A 27,614-nucleotide genomic window follows, 5' to 3' on the forward strand; every position below is an offset into this window, starting at 1 on the left:
ATGGAAAAATGTAAATGCCGCGTTCATCAATATGCTAATGTTCTAAAATCCATAGTCGCTTCTCAATATCCAGCATTCAAAGTCTTGTCTTGACTCACTCATCCCAGTTTAGTTCTTCTCGACCCTATACGATACTCGTTCATCCCCGCCGCTTTTACCCTAGTCTATTTCTCTTTAGCATAACCTAGTTGACTTATACAAACGTGCCAACCTGTTGCTGCTCAATGTATGCGTATACATACAAATATGAATTACATTTTTAACTTATTATTTATCATTTGGCAATTATTTTTAATTTAAAAAAAAAAAAAAATCCGTAAATATTTAATTATTTAAATAATTCATTTATATGATTTGTTTCAAATTATATATCGTGTAAATTACATAAACTGACTTTGTATGAAAACTGATGCTTAAATGAGATCAGAGCAAAAGGATATTATAATTAAAGACATAATGGAGTATAATTGATACGGAAATGTCGAGTATTGCATAAAGTAATGAATAAGACTATCAATTGGGAATTAAATGTAATACTTTCTTGCATTTTCTCGAGTCTTTCAGTAAATAAAAATATTCTTATTAATAATTTTTTTTTTTTTTTTTAAGTGAAAATCTCTTTAGGCGTATTTATAAACATGCTAACATAAATAATATACACTGTTGAAATTTTTTAATTTTGTTTAACAAAATTACAATATTTGTATTATAATATTACTGAATGGATTATTATTAACTCTTTAATAAAATTACTACAATAGTTTTCCAATATTCCCAAATTTAATTAATTAGGAATTAATTATATATTAAATTTACAAAAGTGGGTTTTACTTTTACTGTATTGAGATATTTATGTCAATACTAATTGTGTATATAAATAATATGAGTGTATGTTGACTGTTATTCAAATAAAGTTGCATTAATACTTTGTACTGAGTTTGTGAAATCTATGGTGAATTAATAAATAAACTATAGTTGCATGCTTCACATTGACAATTCCTTTAACCACCTGAATTTTTTTAATTATTTAAAAAATTAAATTATATTAATCATCCTATGTATTTCCTAATAGGACCTGTATAACTTTTAATATTTAATAAATAAATATTACGTCTTGTTTTAGAAGAATGAAAAAATTGTTCTTCTATTATAACTATACTTTGTCTATTTATTAAAAGTATTAAAAAAATTTTTAATTTGTCCTTTTTCTTCTATTACAACAGACATAAAATAATTTTTTAAGTACAAACATAAAGTAAATACGAGGGAAAACTCGAAGAAAGTTTTTAGAATATGCGAAGTGTGAGAAAATCCTCTCCTTTCATATTTATCCTAGTCAAGATGTCGAATACTGTTGCCACTTTCGTTGGTTCTTTTTTTGTTCACAACTACTTCCACTTCTCCCCTATTCTATAATGGAACAGAGTCTTTATAAGACGTGAACGGAGCGCAGATCTTACTAAAATATTTGCCCTATACGTTTCATCAGAAAACTAATCAATACATTCAATGATTTCGCACTACATTATTTTTAATTCAGTTCGACAGTGAATTTTGATTAGAATTTTGTTCAAATAGCTCTTTGGTATTGTTTAAGACATTTGGCATTCTTCAATAAGTAAGTACTTTTTTTTTTAGATATAATTATCTAATTAATTAATTAATTATTTGTTAATAAAATTTATTGCATTAATAGATTATTATTAAATATACTTTAAAAATATCTTTTAATTAAATTGCATAAAAATAATGATAAAAATATTTTATTTATGCTAACAATAGTTATTATGAATTTTAATAACAAAAAAATTTAATATTATAATTAAAAATATTAATCGAGCACAAAAATCTTCGCACTTGAATTTGTATAATATTTTATGGCACAAGTCGATTTTTGTGTTTAATTATTTAATAAAAAAAAAATGCTTTCGTAATTTATTAATATTTTTCATTTTATCTTATAATGACATTTGATATATGGTTACATATGATATGAAATACCATAACGATTTCGATATTTGAAACAAGAAGAGATAGCATTTCTAGTAATCACGTAAAACATTCACTGTAAATCACATCACCGGTCCATTTGCACTGGGGAAAAGTAGACTTTTCTCTTCCTGTTCCTTCTGCTGAGATCACCTGTCAGACACCTATCATTAAACGCCAATCATCAAGTTACATCGGCACGATAATTCAGTATTGTATAACTTAAATTTGAGCCTATAGTTGATAGTTAATATCTTTTCATGTAACATCCACTCAATTTCCTTTATTTTTTACTACATTTTAATATTCTAACAACGTATAAAGTATATTGATTATATCATCTCATCATTTGGAGAACATTAAGAGAAAAGAAAATATTATCGTGTCAACTATTATAGAGTAATTGAAACAGGAAATTATTACAACATCAATTTCTAAGTAGAAATCGTAATGCTTTTAAGAGTAAAAGTCTATAAAAGTACACAAAATTTCATTATTTTTTTACTAGCATTTAGTTCATACAGGGTATACTGAGAGGAAAGTTGATTGTAAACAAGTAATATTTTTTTAAATTACTAAAATAAAAATTTGAATTGTTGTAATGAAGTATTTTTTTGGAATTGACGTAGTAGTTGACATTTGTTAGCATTTAAATAATGAGTGTAGTATTTTTAAATAATATACACATGAAATACTGCATAAAAAAAATATTAAAAAATATGTTGAAATTCACTGAGGAAAAAATTTAATGTGAACAAGTAATTTTTTTTTGAATTGATGGAATAAACCGTTACAAATAGTGACTCAAATCATAAATATTAATTTTATGTCACTTGTATTTAAACTTATCATAATTTTAAACCAAATATTAAGCAAAATTTTATTAAATTCAATTCAATATTGTATTGCGAATGTTTCAAATTCTTTTTATTAATTGAATTGACATTTAGAAAGAAAAAAATAAACTATTTGTAATTATTCTATGAATATAAATTTACGTTTATTGAAGTGCTAATCATGGGAAAATATTTCTCATCATACTAAATAAAAATGAAATTGCCACTGAACACCTGAGATAACACAAAATATGAAAAATAAATAAGAGAAAAAAAAAACATTGTTTTTTTTTTTTTTATAGAATTGCATTCATTTGACACTAAATTCAATTTGACACGTAACTGAATATAGAACAAATTTGTTTTATACCCTAGTCTATTTCACAAAAAAATCATCATAAAAACATTTTTTTATGTACACTGTTATGCAGTTTATTTTATGAAAAGAGAAATTTACTCTACATTTTACTACCTATTATGTATCTTTACACATTCCACAACAATTTTTATCAAATTTTATTCTTTTTTTATGTCTGGATTTTCTAGTACTAACTACAATAATAAAAACTAAATATTTTTCTATGCAATATTGTTTTGCAAAGATGAAAATTAACAATAGAAAACATTCAAACACCTGTTTTACAGTCCTTCTTTTTTTCACAAGTTGCAAAATAAGTGTACTTAATTTTCTAATTTATATTCAATAAATTATCAAATTTCTTTGCAACTTTAACATTATGCTATTGGTGTTGAAAGAGGTGAAATACATTATGTTCAGAATGTTGAATAATTTACAACGCTTTCGCCAATGACACAGCAGTTATTCATAAAAAAATGCAACTTTTTAATGCACATCTGTCCAATTCAAATGTTTTTCATATGATTTCTATAATAAACAGCAACAAAAGATACAACAATTAGTGTCATTTTTCATTCAAGTAATATTTCACGCTTTCATCATATTTTTTTTTTTTAAATTTATCATTGTATTAAATTTAAAAAAAAAAAACATTCAAGTGAATCTACCTCTAGCTTACCATTAGCATACTTATTGAGGCATGCTAAATGAAATGCATTTATACCAGTGATGATTAATTGATTAGTCAATTTATATGTGTAATTTTAATACATATATGTAGACACACAGTATCTCTTTAGATCTTTTCAACACATTAAGATTAACTGTTATTAATTTTTTTCCTTAATTAAATTCATAATAATTACTATAAGAGTAATTAATTATAAGAAAGTATTATGAGGCAGTAATGGATTTTTTTTTTCAAAACCTACTTTAATATTTAATGATTCGAATTATTATTATGTGCAAACTAGGACGTTGGTCGAAATAATACTTTCATTGTATATATTATATTTTACAATCAAAAAAATAAAAATAAAATAGGTCATCATTTAGGAAAGTATCACTGCAAATCTTTATTTTTAGAAGTGTGTTATTTCAATGTACTTGAAAGTGTTTTAAAAATAACTTTAATGTTAATTAAATGGATGATGTCGTAATTAAACATTTAAAAGATTAAAATTAAATACTACTAAAAGATTACTCCTTTTTGGCCTACACCTAGTGCAATAGTTTGAGCTTGTGGTAAGAGGTTGTTGCACTATAATTTAAAATAATCATGAATTATTCTTTAATTTAAAATAAATTGATAATGGGATAACATCATTAGGGTTATTTATTATTAAGATTAAAATTAAAAATCAATTAGGAATTTATTAAAGAAGTAATCAAATTATAATTTTGAAATAATACAAAAATTAATTGAAACGCAAGATTGTACTTTCTTGGAAATATTTAAATAGAGATAAATATTTAAACTTAATTTTGATATTTAAATCCAAATAATAATTCAAATTCCAAAACTGTATTCCTTTGAATTCTATAATTACATCCCTCCTTTTACATTTTTGATTGAATAAAAAATAAATCAATATTTAATTCTTTCAATTTTCTTTTCATTTGTAAATATTTTTGCAAGAAAAGCTTCTGAACACGTTTTATATTTCTTTGCATACTAAATTTTAGTTGAAAGATTGTTAAACGCAATATAAATGAATAAAACCTTATAAAAAATATTTTTTTAAATGAATGTATAATTAATAATAAATTTTTAAATCTATTTCTTAATTTGACATTTTGAATAAAGAAGGTATGGACGCGGAATGCCACATGACATGACACTGTATTTATTTTTATAAAAATAGTTAAAATGTATACATTAAAATTATTACAGTTATTCGCCTTAAAGGAATTGATTAGCAATAATGACCGTTGCCACATGCCACGAAAAAAGTCATACTTTCACTAAAGCACGCCTTATTAGATGATAGTATCGTAATGCCTCTGAAACTCGTTCACGGTTACTATTATTTAAAAGGTATTGATGACGAAAAAAGGTCAAGAAAGTAAAAGAGTGATTCAAGTTGCTGAGTGAAATGTAACTTGAATTAATATGACAGTGGCAGTAAAAAGAAATGAAATGAGTTATTTAAAAATTTTTTTTAATTAATATTATTTAAAAATTAGTAGCTACAAACACTGTTTTCGTTTTGAATAGATTTCAATCCTCTAAATTAAATATAAAATTTCATAAATACATGTTTTATTGATAATTTTATTTAAATTACCGTAGTGTTTCCAAACTTTTGAACGGTAGTGTACTTGATTTTTTATTAAGATATGTCTGCAACATTGAAGTTTCAACCTCGGCCGCGAACTTGTATTGGCATACTCTACATATACACTTTCATTGACTTTGCATAAGAAATCCAGTTTAATAAACGCTTTCAATAATGCAATTTACCAACTTATGTGATTAATAGAAGCTAAATGAACCGTGTCCTTATAAAAAGATAGAACATTAAACATCGAGAACGAATAAATTGTTAAATTCTGATGAAATCACCTATTTAATTAATTATCTTTTTTTTTAAAGATTTCTACTTCATTTTGCAGATTATTACCTCCGATGAGTAATACCAAAAAAAAAAAAACTTAAAATACCGAAAGCAGAATGAAATAGAAAAAAGAGAAAACAAAGAGATGTATTGCATATTCACAACAATCTCTTGGTTTTATAGTTTTTTGCCATTTCTTTTTTTGTTGTTTGTATTTTTAAATATTCTACGCCATTCGTTTTGCTATCATGATTCTTCGCTACTTATCACCCACCCTGATTTATCGATACTTTCATATTTCATGGATACTCGATAAGACTTAATGTTGACGGGTTTTTTTTTAGCAAAAAAAAAAAAAAAAATAAAGGATTTCTTGGTTTATTATTTAAGATTATAACGATAAAATATTATACTTCTTGGAATGGATGAAATAAATTCAGATCGACTTCATAAAGTAGTATAACAATTAACGTACTCGGAAGAGATGCACGTTCGTTGAGGTTATATAGCCATATTCCAACAAGTTTAAGTTCTAAGTGACTCCAAGCATGCGACCAGACAAACTTACTGAGATACAATCTAAGTTCAATGAGCAAGGAGTTCGATTATACAAGTTTATGGTTCGTTACAATTTCATAGCTCTGTAATCGAATAGAAATTGTTAAATTAGTTGAAAAATTAATTCAGTATGTAGAACTTTATTCCATCACACGTATTTCATTATAAATTAGTATATTTTTTTGTTATTAATAAAACAAATATTGTTATTAAAAATATTAAAATCAATTTACTATTTTTTTTGACATAAAAAATACCCTCTTTTGAATGGTGTAATGAGATTTTTTATTTACTCTATTTTTAATTACACTAGAATTGGACTAGAATTAAAACACTATTTTATTAAATCGAAAAATCAAATAAACTGTAATTCAGGTGTAACTATGTTATTTATAAAATAAAATATCATACAGAAGTATATTGAAAATCAATTTTTTTTCTAGCTAGATATGCTTCAAATCTATAAATATAAAACAAAGATATGATTTTAAAATATCTTATCTATCAATTATTCCAGATTATATGACGTCTGGGAATTCGGTTAAATAGTTATTGACAACTGTTCTGTAACCATATAAGCACTGTGAGCTTCATAGATGTCAAAAGTCTCATATCAAGCTATGATATTTATACCATCTCGTCTCTCAGTAGATGTATCTAATTAATCCCAATCCTTTAAAGGATTCAACGTCACACAGATCATGAAAGTTTAAAGCAATATTACTTGCAAATCTTGACTATTGGATGTGTGTTATTTTAACACACTAAAAGCATGTTTAAATAAGTTCAAATATAGTTAAATTCGCATTTGTATATTTTAACTCAAATGCATGCTTGTTTACATTTTTATAAATTGGTGCTGTCAAACGCGCGTGTGTGTGTGTGGGTGGTTAAAAATTTAGGCAAATTAATTTTGCGTGACTTATGGGAGTCAGTTACGTTTTGTACGGGCGTACCTAAGCGTGTCTAGTAAACTAAATTTTTCCTATTTTTTGTCATGTAGACTATTGTTTTTTTTTCAAACAATATTTTTAGCATTTAAATATTTATTATGTATGGACATTCTTATTCAGGATGACGAATTTTATTACATACTCAATTTTCAGGATAATCGGAGATGTGTAACCCAATCTGTATAATTACCAAATATTTTATCTACTTTTCGCCTTCGGCTCGGGTAGTAACATCACACCCGGGTTGGAATGTCCTACTTTGCTCCCTAGTTGCACAATGTACTATTTGTTCATGTATTAAAATTGTCATTACTTAATAAATTATTTAAGGTGTGTGTGTGTGTGTGTGTGTGTGCATGTGTGTGATAAAAAATATTCTATGTAATAAAATGTAGAAAATCTGTAGATTATATTATTGAAAATTTAAAATTTACGTACTAGTAGACTAGGTATTATTTTAAATAAATTTTTCCTTTTTACCACATACTAGTCTCTGACTTTTACTAAATCTTACGACATAAAAAAAAAAATTATTAAAATATAATAAATAAACTGATAATATTGATTTCTATTTAGTGTACACATCGACTGTAACGCAGTTTGAAGAGCCGCCAAAAAAGAGTTCACTTGAGGAAACTGCAGAACCAATTTCACTATCCGAAGAAACAGATGCTCCTCAACCTCTTATATGGAGAAACATTCTTGGTATTATTTTTCTTCATGTATGGGCATTTTATTCATTCGCAACGAGATATCATGAAGCTAAATTTTGGACTTGGATTTTCAGTAAGTTTGTTTTTTTTTTTTCTCTAAAATATTTTCACTTAATATTATAACAATTTAAAACAACAACGCAGCAATTATTTTGATAATATTTTTCTTCTCCTCTACTTGATATTTTATCATACCCTAATGCAAGACAGTGAAGCCCACGTGACTAAATTTCTTGCATACAGTCTGAAACGAGAGGCGCATTCGTAAAATGCATCATTCCCTTAGGAACGTGAGGAATACATTTTAAGAAAATGAGGCTGCCAACTTGTATTTCTCTTCGTCTACTTGCCGCTTTTACCTCAGTTTCGTCTATTCTCAGCTATTTCTACAGCACCTTCCAATACTCGTCAACATGTACGTGAACAGCATTCTAACAACTCTAGTGCGAATACATATTTTTATAAATGTGGAAAACGATAATAAAAAGCTTTAGTACATTATATCACCTTTTATGTTTTAATGCCATACTTTTCCAAGTTATATACGATTTAAAAAATACAGACTACCACTGTTGTCAATTTTTCTTACAAGAACAATTAATCTTACTAATGAAATTTACAGAGAAAATAAAATATGAGATAATATGTAGAAAGTAGAGTACTTGTGATATTTTAATATAACAGTATAGTAAGAAAGTTTAGATAAATGAATTTTTTTTCCAACAGGTCCTCTTTATGGAATTGCTGCAGGGGTAGGAATTACAGCTGGAGCACATCGACTATGGGCTCACAAAAGTTACTCTGCTAAAGTACCGCTAAGGATATTTCTTGCATACCTCTACTGCATGGCCGGACAAGTAAGTTACATTTTTGCAATAAACATAAAATAAGGAGAATACTTATTAAGACATTTATGCTTATTTATTACTATAAAAAAATGCCATTATTTATGATAATTTATTTTGTTTCAAGTTATATTCTTGAAAGATTCTTTCCTTAAAATAATACCGAAATAATTATTACTTTTATTATTAACTATGATATAAATATATATTCTTAATATTCATCTCACAGTGCCTTCTAAAAATTAGTTGAAATATTCGGATAAAAATTAGTAATAAAGTATTCTGGAGTTTAAACAAATTCAGTCTAGCCATTATTTGTTTATAAAAAATAAACTGTGAAATGAATGAAATAGAATACAATTGAAAATTAACTCTACTAATTATATCATAAGAATTATTAAGAAAATTATTAAATATTGTTGTTAATTACTTTATATAATCTAAAACAATTGCATATTGTTCATAGTAATTTTAATTCATTATAAATAAGTAAAAAAAAAAAAATAAAAATAACACGATAAGATTTTTATAAAATTGCAACAAAAAAAAACATAATATAATTATTTAAATTAATTATAATAACAGTGTATTTTAGCTAAATTTTGGCAGGCACTTTTGAAGGCATGTATAAATTAATTGTATCAATGAATTTAAAGTTGAAAGCAACATCACATAATGATAGTAAGTGTTTTATTGATAGGATTATATTATTCAAACCATAAGTAGATTCGCATCATGGAATAGACTCCTATATCAATAGTTTACATGAGTCAGTGTGGCATCGGACTAAAGCGACCAATTTCATTTTGTAGGAGAAACTTGATCTCCCAAGTGAATACTCAAGGCTTCCGTAGTAAATATCGATATTCGATAGGGCCAGAAGGCTAATGTTCAACCCCAACACTATAAGTTAATTTCCAGTGAGATAGCCCACAGCTCTGATACAATTTAAACACCTTTAACGTTCCAAATCATAAAATCAATGACAAGTAATAAAACTGATAAAATTTTATCTATATATACATATACATATCGAAGTATCAATAATAGTTATTTCATATCATTCAATAATTAATTCATTTTTGTTAATACCTTTTTTAAATATTTTAATTTGATACTTATTTCCCATGACCTTTTCTCCATTATCTAAATATTTTTATTTTACTCTCTTTGGATAATTTTACGCACGACCATGATATCGTATATACAATTTCGCTAACTAAAGCAAACAAATATCGCTTACAAATAGTATAGAGCTAAAGTAAGCTTTTGTTAAACTGCTTGCGTGTATACATAAAGTATGATTTAGAGGCACTTGAATGTATATTTTTCTTCTTTTTTTCCTTACACTTTTTGATATTAAAATATAATTAATTACATTCGTCAACAGCTATCATCAAATAATCCTATTCAAGTACAACATTAGATGAAGTAAAAAAAAAAAAAAGAATTAATTAATGGCAAAGAGTCTAATTTAAAAGGTTGAATTAATTGTGAATGAGAAAAAAATTGTAAAAAATTTTTTAAAAAAATGAATTGTAAGAAAAAAGCAGACTATATTGAAGGAAAAAAAGAAAAAAAATGATAATGAAATTTTTACAATAATAAAAATGATAAATGATTTAAAGATAAATTATCATTTCTTTATGTCTTATTCAAGACACATCTTTCTAAATGGATCCGTGACCATAGAACTCATCACAGATTCTCGGAAACTCCAGCTGACCCGCACAATGCTCATCGTGGTTTCTTCTTCTCTCACGTCGGTTGGCTCATGATGCGCAGACATCCGGCGGTTAAAAAGTATGGAAGTAAAGTAGACATGAGTGATATAAAAGCTGACCCAGTCATCCAATTTTTCGATAAGTAAGTCGTTTCAAATTTTCTCAATCTTTTTTATCTTTTAATAATTTTCTAGCAAAATTATGTCATTCATAATATTTATATTCACTAAAAATCCGCAAAAAAATTCAAGTGTTTAGTAATAAAACGTTTAAAGAGTTTAATAATAAAACCCCTAAGTGTCAACAATGTTGAACGTCATAAATAAACTATAATAATTTTTGTTGTATTCCAACGAGATTTATTTAAGTAATTTTCAATTTACAAAACAATTGTATTCTAACTGATATTATTCGTTATTTAATATTGGATATAGGTTTAAAGGAAGATAATTTTTAACAGAAATTTAGTATAGACTTGTCGAAGGAAGAATTGCAACTGATCTAACTAGTGAAGAATGATGATCGTATTTATATTAGTGCATGGTGTGCATTAGGTACTATGGTGGATGGTAGGGCAAAGGTTCCAACGTGGAAAGTTGGGAAATTTGGGCGTTAAGTCAGTGACCGTAGTTTTATTGCATTTCTTTGAAAAAGTCATAAAGTTAGAAATTTAGAAAATTTTAGTAAGAATTAGAAAGTTTAATAATTTTATTTTAATTGTCAGTAAATTCTTTTTGTATTAATAACAGTTTTGTTTTAATAATTCTATTGTTAATATTGGTAAATCATTAGGTTTTCCAACATTTTGTAAACACTTTCGATGTTTTATTACTAAACACTTGAACCTGAAGTGTTAATTTCAAGCTTTTATTGATTTTATAAATAATAGTCAATTAAAAATATTCTACATCACAGTACTTGTCAATTTATAAATAACAAGCAATTAATAATGATAATGATCTTTGCTAAAAATAATCAGTTTATTATTGAAAAATAATATGAGAGATTCGAGTATGTAGCTAAATTGCTTCAAGTAGTAATCAATGAATTCGTTTGCTGATTAATTAAATGATAATAATAATAATTTTTTTTTCATAGGTATTACGCGCCAATTATGGTGTTTCTCGCTTTTATATTGCCCAGCATGATTCCAGTTTTTCTCTGGAATGAAAGTTGGTACATCAGTATTTCGGCTGTGATTATTCGTTATGTGTGGCTGTTGAATGCTACATTTCTTGTCAACAGCTTAGCTCATATGTGGGGCAATCGACCATATAACAGGTAAGAACTATTGACTTATTAACTTGTGCTAATTTACTTATTTTTTTAAAAGGTAGATAAAAATTTTTTGAAACATGTAAGAGCTAAGATTTTATAGAAATATCTAAATGTAACGTTTGAATATTTTATTAAAGTTAATTTACTGACTGAAGTAAAATATTTGCAGAAAACTAAAACCAACGGAGAACCCAACGGTATCATTCTTTACTCTTGGAGAAGGCTGGCATAACTATCATCATTCATTTCCTTGGGACTATAAAGCTGCTGAGTTAGGAGCTTATGGTCTCAATCCAACAACCGCATTCATTGAGATCATGGCATGGTTTGGACTCGCTTATGATCTCAGAACTCCACGAAAAGAAATCGTTGAAAGGCTCTCTCTTACTAAAGGAGATGGAACTAATAGCCTTTGGGGAAATCAATATCATACTCATCACTAATTTTTCTCTTCATAATTGCTAATATAAATATCAATTTTTTTTTCTCAAATTAATCTAAAAGAGAAGAAAAACTAAATTTATTTAAACTACCGAAAGAAAATTTTTTTATGATTTAATTATTAACAGTTTTGCAATTTTCTATTAAATTTTTCTAATTATTTTAATTTATTAAACATACCACAGTTATTTTCATTTTTTGTATAAATATATAAAAGTAGTTTGAAATACTAACTCTATTGACACATCACAAATATCATGTTCACAAAAATTATCCACTTCATCAAAAAGTAGAGTAAAAATGTTTGCATTAATTTAATTGTCATAAAATTTATTTAGTATCGAATTAACTTTACTTGTGCTTTTCAATAGTAATACATGAACGAATAATTTTCGGTAACTGAAGCTTTAATAATACTAGAAAATTTTTAATAATTTACACAAATAATCGTTTATGATGATACCTTTAATACGATTATCAATATTGTTATCATTTCTATTTATTATTGATATGTAAATCATTTTGGAAACTTGAACACATAATTACGGTTCACATTTAATTTTTTATTAGACTTAATCATCAATCAGCTTATACATTTTTTCATGCTAAAAATGAATGAGTTATCCAAATTTAAATGTGATTTTTTTATCTTTAAATAATTTTTTGTTAAAAAACCTTGAAGAAAAATTTTCTAAATAAATGTAATTGAAGGATTGATTTGATGTTCCTGTTTATATAAAATATATAGAAAATATAATTTTATGAGTCATTAACGATAAATGGGGAAAGTTTGAAGAAAAGATTCCATTTGAAATAAACTCCAAGCTCAGTCATTTTATCAAACTGCTCGATGTCATGTATCTTTACTGTATCCATTTTAAGACTTTCTGTAGTTGAAAATATCCAATTTTGTGGGATTCAAAAAGAAAATCTTTGTATAATGTGTAACAAAAAAAAAAAAGTATTTAGCTTTCATCTTGCTTAATAATATTTGAACATTTATTAAAAAGTAGACATATAATATTATCAAAAGAATTTTTTTGGATAAAACTTTTCAACAAATAAATAAGATATTTAATTTAAGAAAAAAAACAAACAATAAATAATAGTCTTTAATATTTTGCTGAAGAATTGAACAAAGTTGAATTGAAACTAAGGTTCAGTTTTTATATCAGATCTCTTATGAAAACATTCATTCTAAATTTATTGGATTAGAGATATAAGTAAAATGATAAAAAATTGAATGATTGACGTCGATCATAAAAATTGAAAGAGATCTTGAGAGGGAAAAAATGCAAAAAAAATAGGTAGTAAATTCAATAATGGAAGCGATAAAATTTCAATGTGCTTTTTTCGTCGCATACTTTTGTGTCATCATCAAGAGTTCTGAAAGACCGAGCGGAAAAATAAAAAAGAAAAACTATTCAAGTATAAGAAGTTAGAATCTAACGTCCAAGTATGGAATCTCATTCTACATTAGTTGACTAAGTTTTTGGCAAAGCAATAACGAGTGAGCTGTAACTGTTATTGAAGTTCAAGATTGGAATTGCGATATTAAAGTATAAGATAAAATACTTTTGAAATTAATATTTAACATTAATTTGTTAAGTAATTCATATAAATATCATTAGATTTTAGAATAATTTTGTTTGGAAAGATTTGAAAAAATTAAAAATTATGAATCAAATTTGACACAATGGCACGAGAAAAACTGCCGATCTTTAACAAAATCCCCAACAAAAAATAATCCAATCAAAGAGTTGCAGTCAAGTCAGCAGAAAAAAGACTTGGAAGAAAAGGAATAAGCTTCGACAAAGAACAAATAGAAATAAATCACAAAAAAGGAACATTAAAAACTAAGTATCCTGTCTGTTTTAAAATCAGCATTTTTTAATCTACATAAAATTGACGGAAAATATTAATAATTTTATTTTCTTAATGAAGAAAATTGGAATTAAAATGGAATTTATTGAACTAAAATTTTGATATAATCCAGGAGTAATTTAAAATGAATCATACTGATCCTAAAAATCATAATTCTTGTCGAGAGTAGATATTGGACAATAGAGCTTAAAAATTGTATGAAAAGTTATAATGCATTTAAAAAATTCCGAGTCGTTATTTATATAATAAATAAAAACGTGAATAGCTTCCATACCATTGAACAAGTCAACACAGTCTAAATCCTCTAATCCTATCGTTCAAAAAGGCGTTTGGTGTTGGACCAAATGCCATGATAACACTTCAACCGCAGAAGCTTCATCGGAAACGTTATTGAGGACGTTGGGGAGTAGAAAACTAGCGACCACATAAATGCAACGGAAAAGCATCAATTTTGGATGTCGATCCACAGGGAGGAAACTCGGCTTAGCGCGTTTTCGCACAATCGTTACATGAAACCCGACACATTTGGCTGAATTCCAGCCTCAATTGAAAGCCCACTTTAAACATCATGGCAGTTTTTAAATTTCATAATGACTTTCTATACTTTTATAAGCACTAAACAAGTACTGTAACTATTACATAATAATACTGTTTGATTTCATAATTAATAATTAAATTTTGAATATTTTATGAATAAATCTTTATACACGCTACATATAATGCAGAAAAGACTGCAGAATATGAGCATGAAAATTTAATAAACCCAACTCGTCCTCGACATTCAGAAAGTAAGTTGAGTATACTAGTCTACATTCTGCTTTTCTCATTTCCTCCACTGCTTTGTACATTTTATAAAAATCTTTCTGAGCATAAAGAAGACAACGAGAAATTAAGGCATTTCTATGTTTAAAATATTGTCTTACAATTTTAAATGACTTCTTTGTTATTAAATACAATCTAAAAATGATCAACTAGAATATATAAATACATGCTTGTAAGAAAAAAAATAAAATAACTCAGTGTACTCAGACTCAATTGACGTTCGAGGGGTTGACCTGTAACTAACGCTAATTCAATTATATACTGGACGTGTTCAACCACAAATAAAAGTCTAACGTTCATATCATCAATATCGTCTATTTTTATTTCCAATAAAATTCTTACTCTTACTAATAGTTTTTTTTTTTGTCTATGTTTATTCTCTAAACTGTCGACTTTTCATTTTTAACACAAATGATTGTTTAAACTTGAAAATTGCACGCTATTTTTATAACTATTTCTTTTTCAATAAAAAGTTACAAACATATTTATAAAATATAAACTAATAATCGGAAAGAGTGGAATTTTTTTTTAATACTTTAGTCGATAACCTCAGTGCTTATTACCAGTGTAAAATATTAAACTCAAGTCTGCTTAGTCACTCGATTGAAAAATAAGTTCCAAGTGTCCTTACCGTAAAGTAGTTGTCTACTCCTTGAAATCTGTAAGCAAAAATAAAATAATTAATAAATGTAATTATTAAAATCTATTAAATGATTTTCATAAGATTTTGTTCAAGTTATTTATTTTAACAATTCAATAATATCATTAACTTAATATTTCATTGGATATACGCACGTACAATTCTACGTACGGACAATTTTTTGCACGTACAGACTTGAATGATTTTTTGAATGATTAATATTGTTAAAAACTGAAGTCAATATCAATACAATATGGTTGGTAATGACTTCAAATGAATCTAAACAATTATATATTTTTTACAAAAAATTTCAATGTGTTATAAACAAACAAATAAAAAATGATAAAATGACGAATTTCAATAAATAGGAAGAACAAAGTAAGCTCAGACCCATTTTTTATCTTTAAATTCAATTACTCTGTGTTCCTTCAAATATATATTTATTTTAAATCTGTATAATGCAATCAATTCCTGAGAAATCACTGAACCATACTCGAACTTAATTCTCTCAGTAATAATCGTTGTAATTAAGCAACCTATCAGAATGGTGAAGTAATTAAAAAAAGGGAAAACTCAGGTTGGTGCAATCGAGCTTTTTATCTAACTTATTTTTCATAAACGAAATTCACCCTCGTTTCTTCCAATTTATTCCTCGTTAGCATCGCATCAAGAAAAATTTTGTTTTTCAAAGCACTTGTTATATTCATCCTTACTTTTATTTCTCGATGGAAAAAAAGTTATTTATCAATTATGCCAAACTGTAATGAATTCAAATTTAGTATATAAAATATATATGTAAACATGGATCATTAAATAGACATCACTGACTATTACTACTGCCAGATAGTAGTAATACCCAGTTTTTGATCCGACATGTTTATTTAGTTTTTATATACTCTTAAAATTGAATTTAATTGAACTCAAAACTATATACCTAATTTTGATTGAATAAATAATTGAATAAAAATATTTTTTTATCATTAAAGAGATTCCAAATGTAAATGAATTACACAAATACTATTCCAATGTCTTTTTATTCAATATTGATAGAATTAAAAAAAAAAAATGTAGAAAAATAATCAGAATCACAAATTTCCAAGTTTTTTCTTTAATGGATTTTTTTTCGCATAATTCACGTTACAATTCAATTTATTCTAAATGACATCAGGGAGCTACGATCAGACGACGGTAATCAATGTGAAAATTTGCAAAGGTAAAATTTAGTTAACCACAACTTTGAGAATTATTCAAGATTTCGGTCGTTCTCGAGAGATCTGAATTTAAATCGTTGGAAAAAGTCCTTTCAACTTTTTATAGTAATTGCTCGAATGTTAAGTTTTACTATTTTTAAAAATTAAATTATAAATTTGTTTTTAGTTTATTTCATTCAATTTTTATAATTAATTGTTGGGGATACATTTGAAGAAAGGGAAATAATGTAAAGTCAAATTTACATAAATTACAAACAGAGAAATATATTTAAGTTATAGAGTGTATGAGTTATTTAATTAATTTTTTCTTTAAAGTAATTATTTAATTGAGAAATTGAATTGCTACAACAAATTCGTGAATGGTAATAACAAAAGATGTCAGTCAAGTGGCTTCAGTGGTTTCCGTAATAAGGATAGACAATTCTAACCAATCACAGCTAGCAGGACATCCGGCTACTAATAACTGTATGCATGCTTGGACAACAACAGGGACGAGTTATCATGGAACTATGTATGGTAAACAGAGAAGAGAGGAAGAGATAAAGAGAGAGAATAATGTTACACTAGTGGTAGTCGCCGGCACGTACAGAAAGTTTATGATTGATCACTATAATTAGTGGGCCGGTAACAATGCAAAGTGAGTACCGCCGACGAGGCAACATTACGAAAATTTATGACAAACCATGGATTGGACTTTAGCTCTGTACATGACCTTACACTTTCGAAAAAAATCAACTTTTTTCTCAATTAATTCATCTGTTAATGATTTTTCTACTCACACTAAGTGAAAATTACATGACACTGTTCAAAGTTATTGGAATATATGCTAAATAAATTAATTTATGCTTATTTAGATAAGAATTTGTGTCAAGAAGGTTCAAAAAAAAAATTATCCTCAACATTTATATATATCTTGTTATAATAATTTATAAATTAATCCTTTCCCATTATCCTATTTGTATTATATTACAATAAAAATAATCGAAATTCTAAAAAAAATTTATTCTACGTTCTTCTTCTCCTTTTAGTGTAAGATTTCAAGAGACAAAAGACAAAGTTACTATTACAAAAGTAAAAAGATATAAATAATGCCTTAGGGGAGAAGCCGCAATAAAATCAAGCATAGGATCCTATTCCGGAGTATCGTTTTAAGAACATTTGCCCAAAGGGGGATCTCTTGTATCAGTAACTACATTTTTTTTTCATTTATTCTATCGTTCTTGAATCGTATTAAAAAATCTCACATGAAATTTTTTCATTATTTTTCATACTTCCAGAACGGATTCGTGGTTTTCTCGGAAAGATTATTAAGCTTTTTCCATTCTTTTCTACTCAGCGCCATATGATAAAATAAACTCAAGACGGAAAAGAAAAAATTGTGGCAATTCAATTCTCGCAAATATTATTATACTTTTCTTATTTTGTAGATTCATTTTTTTTACTGTTTCTTGTTTCTGTGTAACATATATTCTTATGTTATATAGAAGTGGAATGTTTACATATGTTCTTGTTATAATGTAAATGGCAGTGCGCTATAGAGGCAGAGATGAGTTTCATCGAGATTTTTTTTTTATTTCAAGCCAATTGAGACTGATAAAAAACGCGTGGATATCGCACAAGTATGTGAATAAATTCTCCATTCTATTGTATTTCTTGTAAGTTTTTCTTCGTCTGGTAATAAAAAAATTTGTTATCAAGATATTTCGATTAGTCCAGGTCGTATTAAAAAGCAAACTCAGGACCCTTTGGAATAAAATTAATATTATTAATAATAATATAATTTTTTTTTTGAAAATTAAAAGAATGATTTTTGAATAAATGTTAAAAAACTTCATCTTGTTGTCAATCATTATTAGATTGAATGTATTTAAAATAAAATTATTTATTGTATTAAAATAAAATTATTAAAAAAAAATAAATAACAATAAATTATAAAAAAATAAAAATTTCGTTAAAGAAAAATGATTTATTTTTTAATCATCTCTCATTTTAATATAGTAAAATGAAAAAATCTTAACAAATTAATCTCAGTTGAAATATTTCAATATCTGTAGATATTAATATTGATAAAATATAAAAGACAGATATCAATGTGAGTGACAGTATCAGATTCTCTAATATAATTATATTCTCTAATATTCTTGTATTTAACTGATAATTTAATTTTCTACTGCATCTATATTTATCCTTTATTTAAATATTCAAAGTTTTATGTAATTAAAGTTTCACATTATTCTTAAAACGGTCAAGTCACAGACCTCGTAAATTGCTGCATTATCTGCTTCTTGATAAAAGATATTCCATTTTAACTGACATTTTATTCAGCATTTCGATTAAATTAACCTGACATTTTTTTACCATTATTTCTCAGTTTATCATTTTTGGAGTTAAATTTTTTAAATCATATTTAACAGTTATTTAATTTTGCTATTTATATCTCATGTGTTTATTTTAAATTCCGATCATAAATATTGACTAATTATAACGTACTTTCTATTTTAACTATTACTGAATTATTTTTTTTTTCATGTAAATATTATAATTACCTATCTGTAGCCCTAGTTTGGTTTTTCGTTAGATCTATATAAATGTTTAAATAAATAAATAAATATTACTTCATAAATCATTCATTACAAAAAGAAAAAACACTACAAATATTTAAGAATTAAAATTTGATTGGCTAAATAAAATTTCAAAATTATTATAATGTTTACACTACTAATACTTTGTAGTTGTTAATAAATGAATCATTAATAATCTCCCAAGTTCATAATTATTCTAAGAGAATGAAAATATATCCGTAAATAGAGATCGAATACAACGTAAAATTTTAATTGAAGTAATTTTAGTGTCAGACTAACAATATTGATTTCGTTAAATGTCAGAGAACAACAGACTAAAGTGATATTCACATTGACGAAACATGACGTATCAAAGCGTCAGACAAGCGGGCGTCTCGTTAAACATGTATACAAAAGGTTCCTCAAACCACATGAAACCTTCAAAATCGATATACAGTTATATTTTTGAAACGTATAATACAAATTCTGAACTTTTGACCTAGTCGTTTTAGTAACTATTATGCAAGTTTATTTCAGGTATCTATATGAAAAACTAAAATATAGGAATATAAATGTTCACAGCACCCCTCTCATCATATCAAAAAACGACCCTGCTATATGCACTACGTGACAAAAAATGAGCGGAAAAAAGCCTTGACACAACTTACAGTGAAAAATCGAAACAGTCGTCTCACACGACAATCGAACTAATTTTACTCACTTTACCAACTCCAACAGACCGTGAAAAAATACCATAGTTATTGCATGATTTTATTGCATTTTAAATATGAAAGTATCTGTGATAAATTCTTTATTTAAATTATGTTAAAATTTAGTCGTTTTCAGACATGTGAAAAAATGTATGTAAGGTAAACCGCCCTATTTCCGGACACTTACCTAATTCCGGACAGTCGTTATTTTTGTTAACATTAAGCAATAGTTTACTTATAACTGAGAAAATATTGATGTGATTCTATATTTTCATCTATATACTTTCTTATCCTGCTACGAAATTTCCAAATTAAATATTTTTTATTTATAAAAAAAATAATTTCGGTCAGAAAGTTCCCTGATGCTATCAATGAACGCTCGTTTGCTTAAAATCAGTATTGTGGTAAATTATTTGGTAAAAAATATTTTGATAATTGATTAATAATCGCCAAATATTAAAGTTAATTATAGCACGTTTTATTTTGTAAATTGATAATTTGATATTTTTATATTATTAAAATGAATGTGATGTAGTTTAAGTGTCCGGAAGTAGGGCAGTTTACCTTAATGAAATCAAATTCCATGCACAAAAGTTTATGATTCGAATAACATAAATAGTGTCTCAATTCGGTATAGGAAATCGTATGTATAACCTTCAAAAAATTTAATAGCATTAATGTCTGGTACTGTAGGTAGGTTTAATTAAGAACTTTATTTGTGATGAGTAAAAGCGAAGAGGATGTTAGCTTAGGCTATATTTTATAACTATTGTTACGCACACTAAAAATTCTGAGGTTATTACAGAGTTGGAAAAATATATCGCAATGGATAAGGGGTGGTAATTGCTCGAGTTATCGAGTCATTGACGACCGTCACGCTTGAATTCGCCAGTCTGACCTCATCGTCTATTAAACGAAATTTAAACCCTTCCGAGTCGGAATGAAAAATGGCCATATATGGGTCTGATCACGTTTTCCTATAGTATACTATACAGAACTACCCCATTACTATCCTACTACTACCATAGAACTATCAATTATATAAATATTGGAAAATATAACGAAATAAATGCTGAATGTCCAGCAAAACCAATTAAAATGTTTAAAAATTTTTTTCATATCTCTGACTTTTTTAATCGCTTTACATATGACCGACCAAAATCTGTCAAACAATAATGTCGAGATCGGGAGCACTTTTCTAGAATTTTCTTTGATAAATAAAAATAAGTTATATCATTTTTTGCATTATTTTTAATTAAATCTATATATCTCGTAACTTTTCCAACAATTAACAAATCGATTAAGTATTGCGAACAACAAAATCAGTCGTTTGTTAATTGATACACAAATGGAGATGTATATTTATTTTGCAATTTAAAAAATATATTTTAAAATAAATTAATTGAAAAAAAAATAACTCAAGTAAATTACTGGAAAAAGGATGATAATTCAACAGTAAAGATTCACAAGCGAGTAAAATTAACATTCATTAATGAAACTTTGTGCATATACCTCAATGTACTTGTTAATTAATACTATTGTGAAAACAAGTTGGCAATGTAGGAAGTTCCACGGTAAAAAATAAAATATAAATTGGACATTTTTATTGTTATGTATACGATCGTACATGTTTGTAACAATTCTAGTTAAACATATAACAAATTGAAAACTATACACAGATTCCAACGTGTAACTCAGATGCACCATGGTAAGCAATAAATATGTCGTTGTTGAAAATCCCTCATGAGAAACATGAGTTACGAATTCGTTGCCGGAGGTAAAGTTCCTTCCGTCGCGCCGACGACCATTGCGAATCTTTTATTCTACCAACTTTTTTCGTTGTTACAACTACAATATACATATATCTTTGTCGAACCATCTTTTCAAATTGTATAAACTGTTACTCTTTGCATATATATCTACTAAATAATAGATTGTTCTTTCAACAAACTAAAAAAAACAATAAAAATTAAATATCTATTATTTTTTAATTATTTTAATACTTCAAAGTTGATTTTTAATTACTTAAAATTACCTAATTATTTTTTATAACAGATCAAAGAGTCTTTCATAAGTGCTATATCTTAGTTCAGTATTTTTTTAATATTATTAATAAATTCTTTTGTATATGCATAAATAATATGATCAAAATTATAATTATTATTATTATTTTTTGCATTTATCAGGACGTAATCAGGACATAAGTGCCAAGTCGATATAAACTTTACGAATTCAAAATACAAAAAATATGTTTTACATAGTATTTTCTAAAAAAGGCTTAAACAAGTACTTATATTTCACCTCGGATATCAATTGAATATTAAAATTATTTTGAATTTTTCAACTCTCACCATATGTCACCTGATAATAAATGACAAAGCAATCATTGCCGAAAGACTTGGGCGATAACGAGAGAACAATCAGTAAAACTCTAATTGTTCTGCTAACAAGCAAAGTGGCGATTAGTAATCGGATTAATTAATTTACACTATCCTTTTCTACATTTCTACTTATCTCTCTTACACTTCGCTGTACATGTATGTGATAAAATGGATTCTAATATAAATTCTACTTGACATTAACTAGACACCTATATAAGTATACATATGAGCACATTACATAATTAAATATATAATTAAATCAACAGAAAGTATACTTTTTAATCACTCCTTAAAACAAGCTGGTACATTTGTTTAAAAACAAATTGTTCATGCGAAAATACAAGCTAGTATTGATAAAGGCTGTCTTGTAAATAAATTGAACAAAATAAATATGTATAACAACGTTGATATATGGAAAACGAATGAGCAAAACATGACTAGACGTAAAAATAAATAATAATGTGGAGGAAGTAATAGGGTAAAGCACTGTAAATCCCAAGAATACAATTCTTTTTTCACCTCTTTCCGTTCAATATCTCTCTAATTATTCAGGCGGAAAACATCAAATTATACAGTATACCAGTGGAACGTTTTACATACTATATACACCAATTTAGACAAAATACAAAGACCAGTCTTCAAACAAAAAAAAAAATGCTAAACAAAGAACGAAAACGGAAATGCAATGTTTTCTACACTAAATATTTTCACAGCGAACCATAACAGTAATACTAAAAGTCAATAAATTCACGTCTATTTTGTTACATAAAAATTTTTGAATACATCAAAAGTTTATTTCGATAAAATAATTTTAATCTTGAATAATAAATTTTGATTGCACGGCTTCTACACTTATGAAAAAAACGGTTTTACAAATCAGATCGAACTGGAAATTTAGGTATACGTTTTTTTAGATACTTGGGAATATATAAAGAATATTCAAACTCCATATTTGCTTTGCTTAGTTTGAATTCACATGCCATTCACACTGGCTCCAGTGCCTCCACACCTTCCAGGGATTTTATACTGGCATTACAGTGCCTTTACATAAATATCGAAGAGTAAACATACAGTGTGATTATGATGAAGAAATTATTCTTCTCAACGTATCAATAAGAAAATTTACTCAGTAGTTATATGTAATTATTGTTAATTATCAAATGTTAATTAGGAAAGTATGGGGAATTGCATGTATAACCTCTAAAAAAAACTAAAAAATCCGATTGATGTCGCATAGTGTGGAAGATAAGAGATGTCACACCTAGTTGGTACGAACAAAGATTAAAAAAAAAAAAAGGAAAGAGGACATATAAGACGAAAGGGTATGAAAAAAACACTGGACCTAAGAAACTTAAAGTTGTGTTTTTTCTTTTTACTATCCTTCTTGTTTTCCAGATGTTACTTTTTTTCCTTTGTTTCTTTATGACTCCTTTATATTTATCTGATCCAACTTTTTTTGTCTTACCACAACTGTATGAAACAACAACACGACTCATCGGCATTATTTTTTTTTTTTTTTTATAAATAACAGCACAATGTATTGAAGTCTTGTGAAAACAAAGTTTGAATTTTCACGGTCTTTCAAACTCCAAAAAACAGAGACGACCTTTGTCATTATAAAAAAAAATTTTTTTATCATTTTAATGTGGTAATAAGAATTAAATATATTGTGTATTGACTTGATTATTATTTTAATTAATTAATATATTTATTTTATTTATCGTATCACCATTTCATTATTAAACTTTTACTCTTTACTATTTAAAACGTATATTGCACTTCCATCCACTCCTCTACTTTGAGTCTTTTAGCTTCGAAAATGAGGTTTCCTCTTTCTGAGTACTGAACATGAGACAACCTATAGACTTTGAGTTTCAAGAAGTAAATAGCATTTACTAAATTAATTTATTTTACAATCCTACATCTATACATATTTATTCTCAAATCCAATATTCTATCTGCTACATCCTAGCACACTACACTTATTCGTGTCGACAAATTCACATTTATTATACAGTATTTACGTTAAAAGCAATGTTTTATTTGTATCCTATCTGTATATATATACTATTTGTTGCTCAAACATTTCTGAAGCATCTTATTCATTACTTAAAAATTTCTTTTACTTCTTTTTTATCTACAAGAATTAATAAGTATCTTTATGCCCAAGTTTCGTCGTCTAAGTCAAGCAAAAAATCTTTACAATTTTATCAGTTTCACAAATATGAGATACAGAAGCTGATGGAGCAAATTTAACAAGTCGACACTTTTAGTCAAAGCGGTCTCGTAAAGTAATCAAGCTGGACGTATGGTCAGACGCTGTTGCTGTCAAGTGTAATCATAAAAGCATGAAAATGAGCGTTGGTAATTTTAAAATTAATCAACTCTCCTTTAATTTTGATTTTTTTAATTTTTTCACACCAAAAAAGACGAGTTTTTAATTTAAAAAATAAATTATCTTGTAAAATTAATAAAAATTAATTAAAGAAATTATTATAAAAATTTTCTGTGTATAGGAATCTACACTTTTACATTTAATTTATGTAATATATTCCATATATAATGATGCTTAAATTTATTTAAATATTTGCAAAGTTTACAATTTAATACGATTGTTGACTTTTTGAAAAAAAAAACCAAAGAATAAATAATGACATGCTAATTAAGTGTCAATAGAATAATGGATTTTTTAATTTTTAACTAGATAGTTTATTACAAATTGAATAATTATTTTCAAACATTTTTTTTTTATTGAAATACCATGCTCATTAGAATATATTTTTAATTACATCATGATATAATACCATCTATAATCATCTTTGTGATTATTAATAATTAAATATCAAACATTATTTAATGAACTCCTATTAGTAGAATAACGACCTCTTCAATAAACTACGTAAAATGAAAGATTTCAATATTCAAAGTCGCCATTTTTATTGTTTAGCGTCATTCGCTTCGTGAAATATTTTTCTCATTAAAAAAATGAATCAAACAATATTGATATACTTTTACAGTCATCAATTATTGAAGAAAATTAATTATATTTTAAGGTTATAATACAATACTTACCCTTCAATCTCTGCCAATGTTTTTTTTTTCACTGAAATAAAGTTTAATTCTTATCAAATGTGTCTTAATAAATGTAGACAACTTGTTATTTCACTGGATACAAAAAAATTAATTATCACTCACAAACACACACGTTTATTATGAATAGATGTAAAATTTTAGTAACATTATTTCTTACAATGGCACCGTTAAATGTAATAATATGAAATCGCGTGACAGTAATATTTAGTAAGCAAATATAAACCAATATTTACACGTGGAACGCGAACGCGAAACTGCGGTGTTTCACACTCACTAATACGCTGCAGGGGGTTGGCGCATGCGCATTACGCAAGTCTAGAGAGTGAGGGAAAATAACCCTCTACCGGTGTATTATCAATGTATACAACAATTTAAAAAAAAAAAGTGATAAGCATAAATTGTTTTTCAATTCGTGTAATTATATTTATTTTATTAATTAATCCATAATAAAACAACTATTTAACAATATTTTTCTAACCTTTGTTCAATTGTTAACCTCGAACAAAATGAGGTTAAAAAACTTATCAATAATAATTTTGAAAAAGTTTATATTTTATTGGTAAAGTTATAATGTTGAGGTATTATGTGAAAATTTAATAATTAGAATCGAGAGAATAGCGAATCCTTTGCGGTCAATTCCAGATGTCTGTCTGATCAAAGCGTTACAAAGGGAAGCCTCAACAGGCGCAATATGACAACGACTACAAGTCAACGTGTCATAGTGATCAAGAGGTACTTCTCGTAATTTCCGGCACTAGGAGTAAAACAAAACAATGATCAAGTAGAGTGAATGTTTGTGACAGAATCCACTTGATCACTTGAAATGGATGTGATGATAACGATATATAGATTCACACAATATAAAATCACATCGATTGAACACCTGTCAGTCCCTTATCATTGTAATGCTCATTGTTAAACCCTGTTAAATTACTAAAAATACGATTTTAATTATGAAAAAAAAATACATTCAATCTTTATTTAAAAAATTAATATAACAGTAAATTATTTGGTTTAGATATTTATAGAATGTATAAAGAAAAATTGTTCGTTATTGAATTATAAAACTTGGTAAAACTCAATATAAATTAGATGATTTTATAAAAGATTGTTAAAAAAATTATCTAGGTCAGATAATGCATATTTATATATAATCAATTTAAATTGAGTTGTTTTCAGTCAATTTTAATTGGATTGTCAATGGATTGTTTTGTTTTAAAACGTTTTATAAAATGAAATAAATAGAATAATGATGCTATTGTATTTTAACTATTATTAAGAAAATTATAGAGTAATTGTTTTATGGACTGAGTATTTTTAACAACGATAAATAAAAAAGATCATTATAATTAATTATATAGTTTATTCTATTATTATCATGTACAAATCAATACTTTTATATCAAAATAAATTCAACAGAAGAAAAATACAAATTATGATATTAGAATTTACATAAGTAATATTCAGCACATGTTTATGAAATATTTGGAATGAATTAATAATATTTAATGGTTATATTTACAAATATGTGTTGTCATATTATCAATGGAAGAACTCTCATTACATTTGACATTCTTTTAGGAATGTCTAGTTATTTTCTTTACACATTCGAATTTTTACTTTATAGAATCATAAACTATATCATAATTATAAAGAAATTATCTGTGTTATTTGAAAAAATAAATTTATCGTATTCACATTGTTTTTTTAAAATTGATTAAATTTCTAGGAAGCCGTTTCTTCCATTGATGAAAGTATTGGAATCTTGATTTTTGTAACACAAACAATTATTCATCGTTATATTTAAATACATTTATAAATGCTAAATTTTATAAATAATTTTCAGAAATAATAAAATAAACAAAAAATGATGATTTTAAAAATTGCTTTTTATGATAAATTCAAAAGATAAGTTATAAATTATTCGACGTGGTTCTTTGAAAATCAATCAACGTGATCACGGGTTTAATTGATCTTGCACTGTTGATTTTGTCATTATCAATTACAGTAATTGAGTTATTAACAATATCTATATAAATTATATTAAAAACAATCATGT

The 27,614-nt window shown here is 26.2% G+C and overlaps 1 protein-coding gene across 1 annotated transcript; it reads left to right on the top strand.

Moving 5' to 3' along the window:
* The first annotated feature begins 1,455 nt into the window (after positions 1-1,455).
* LOC118067428 (acyl-CoA Delta(11) desaturase-like) lies at positions 1,456-13,228 on the top strand. The gene is made up of 6 exons (XM_035084135.1): positions 1,456-1,618; positions 7,829-8,038; positions 8,692-8,822; positions 10,471-10,676; positions 11,633-11,815; positions 11,982-13,228. Coding segments are annotated over exons 1-6 (1,005 nt in total). The 5' UTR covers positions 1,456-1,617; the 3' UTR covers positions 12,256-13,228.
* Positions 13,229-27,614: the final 14,386 nt, after the last annotated feature.

The sequence above is a fragment of the Chelonus insularis genome, unplaced genomic scaffold (genome assembly GCF_013357705.1).
Source record: "Chelonus insularis isolate UGA/USDA-ARS -01 unplaced genomic scaffold, ASM1335770v1 contig_383_pilon, whole genome shotgun sequence".
Taxonomy (NCBI): domain Eukaryota; kingdom Metazoa; phylum Arthropoda; class Insecta; order Hymenoptera; family Braconidae; genus Chelonus; species Chelonus insularis.

Excerpts from the sequence above, each read along its gene's own strand:
- LOC118067428 (XM_035084135.1), top strand. Across the intron at positions 8,823-10,470 it reads TCTACTGCATGGCCGGACAA|ACACATCTTTCTAAATGGAT; the intron begins GTAAGTTACATT and ends GTCTTATTCAAG. Across the intron at positions 11,816-11,981 it reads GGCAATCGACCATATAACAG|AAAACTAAAACCAACGGAGA; the intron begins GTAAGAACTATT and ends AAATATTTGCAG.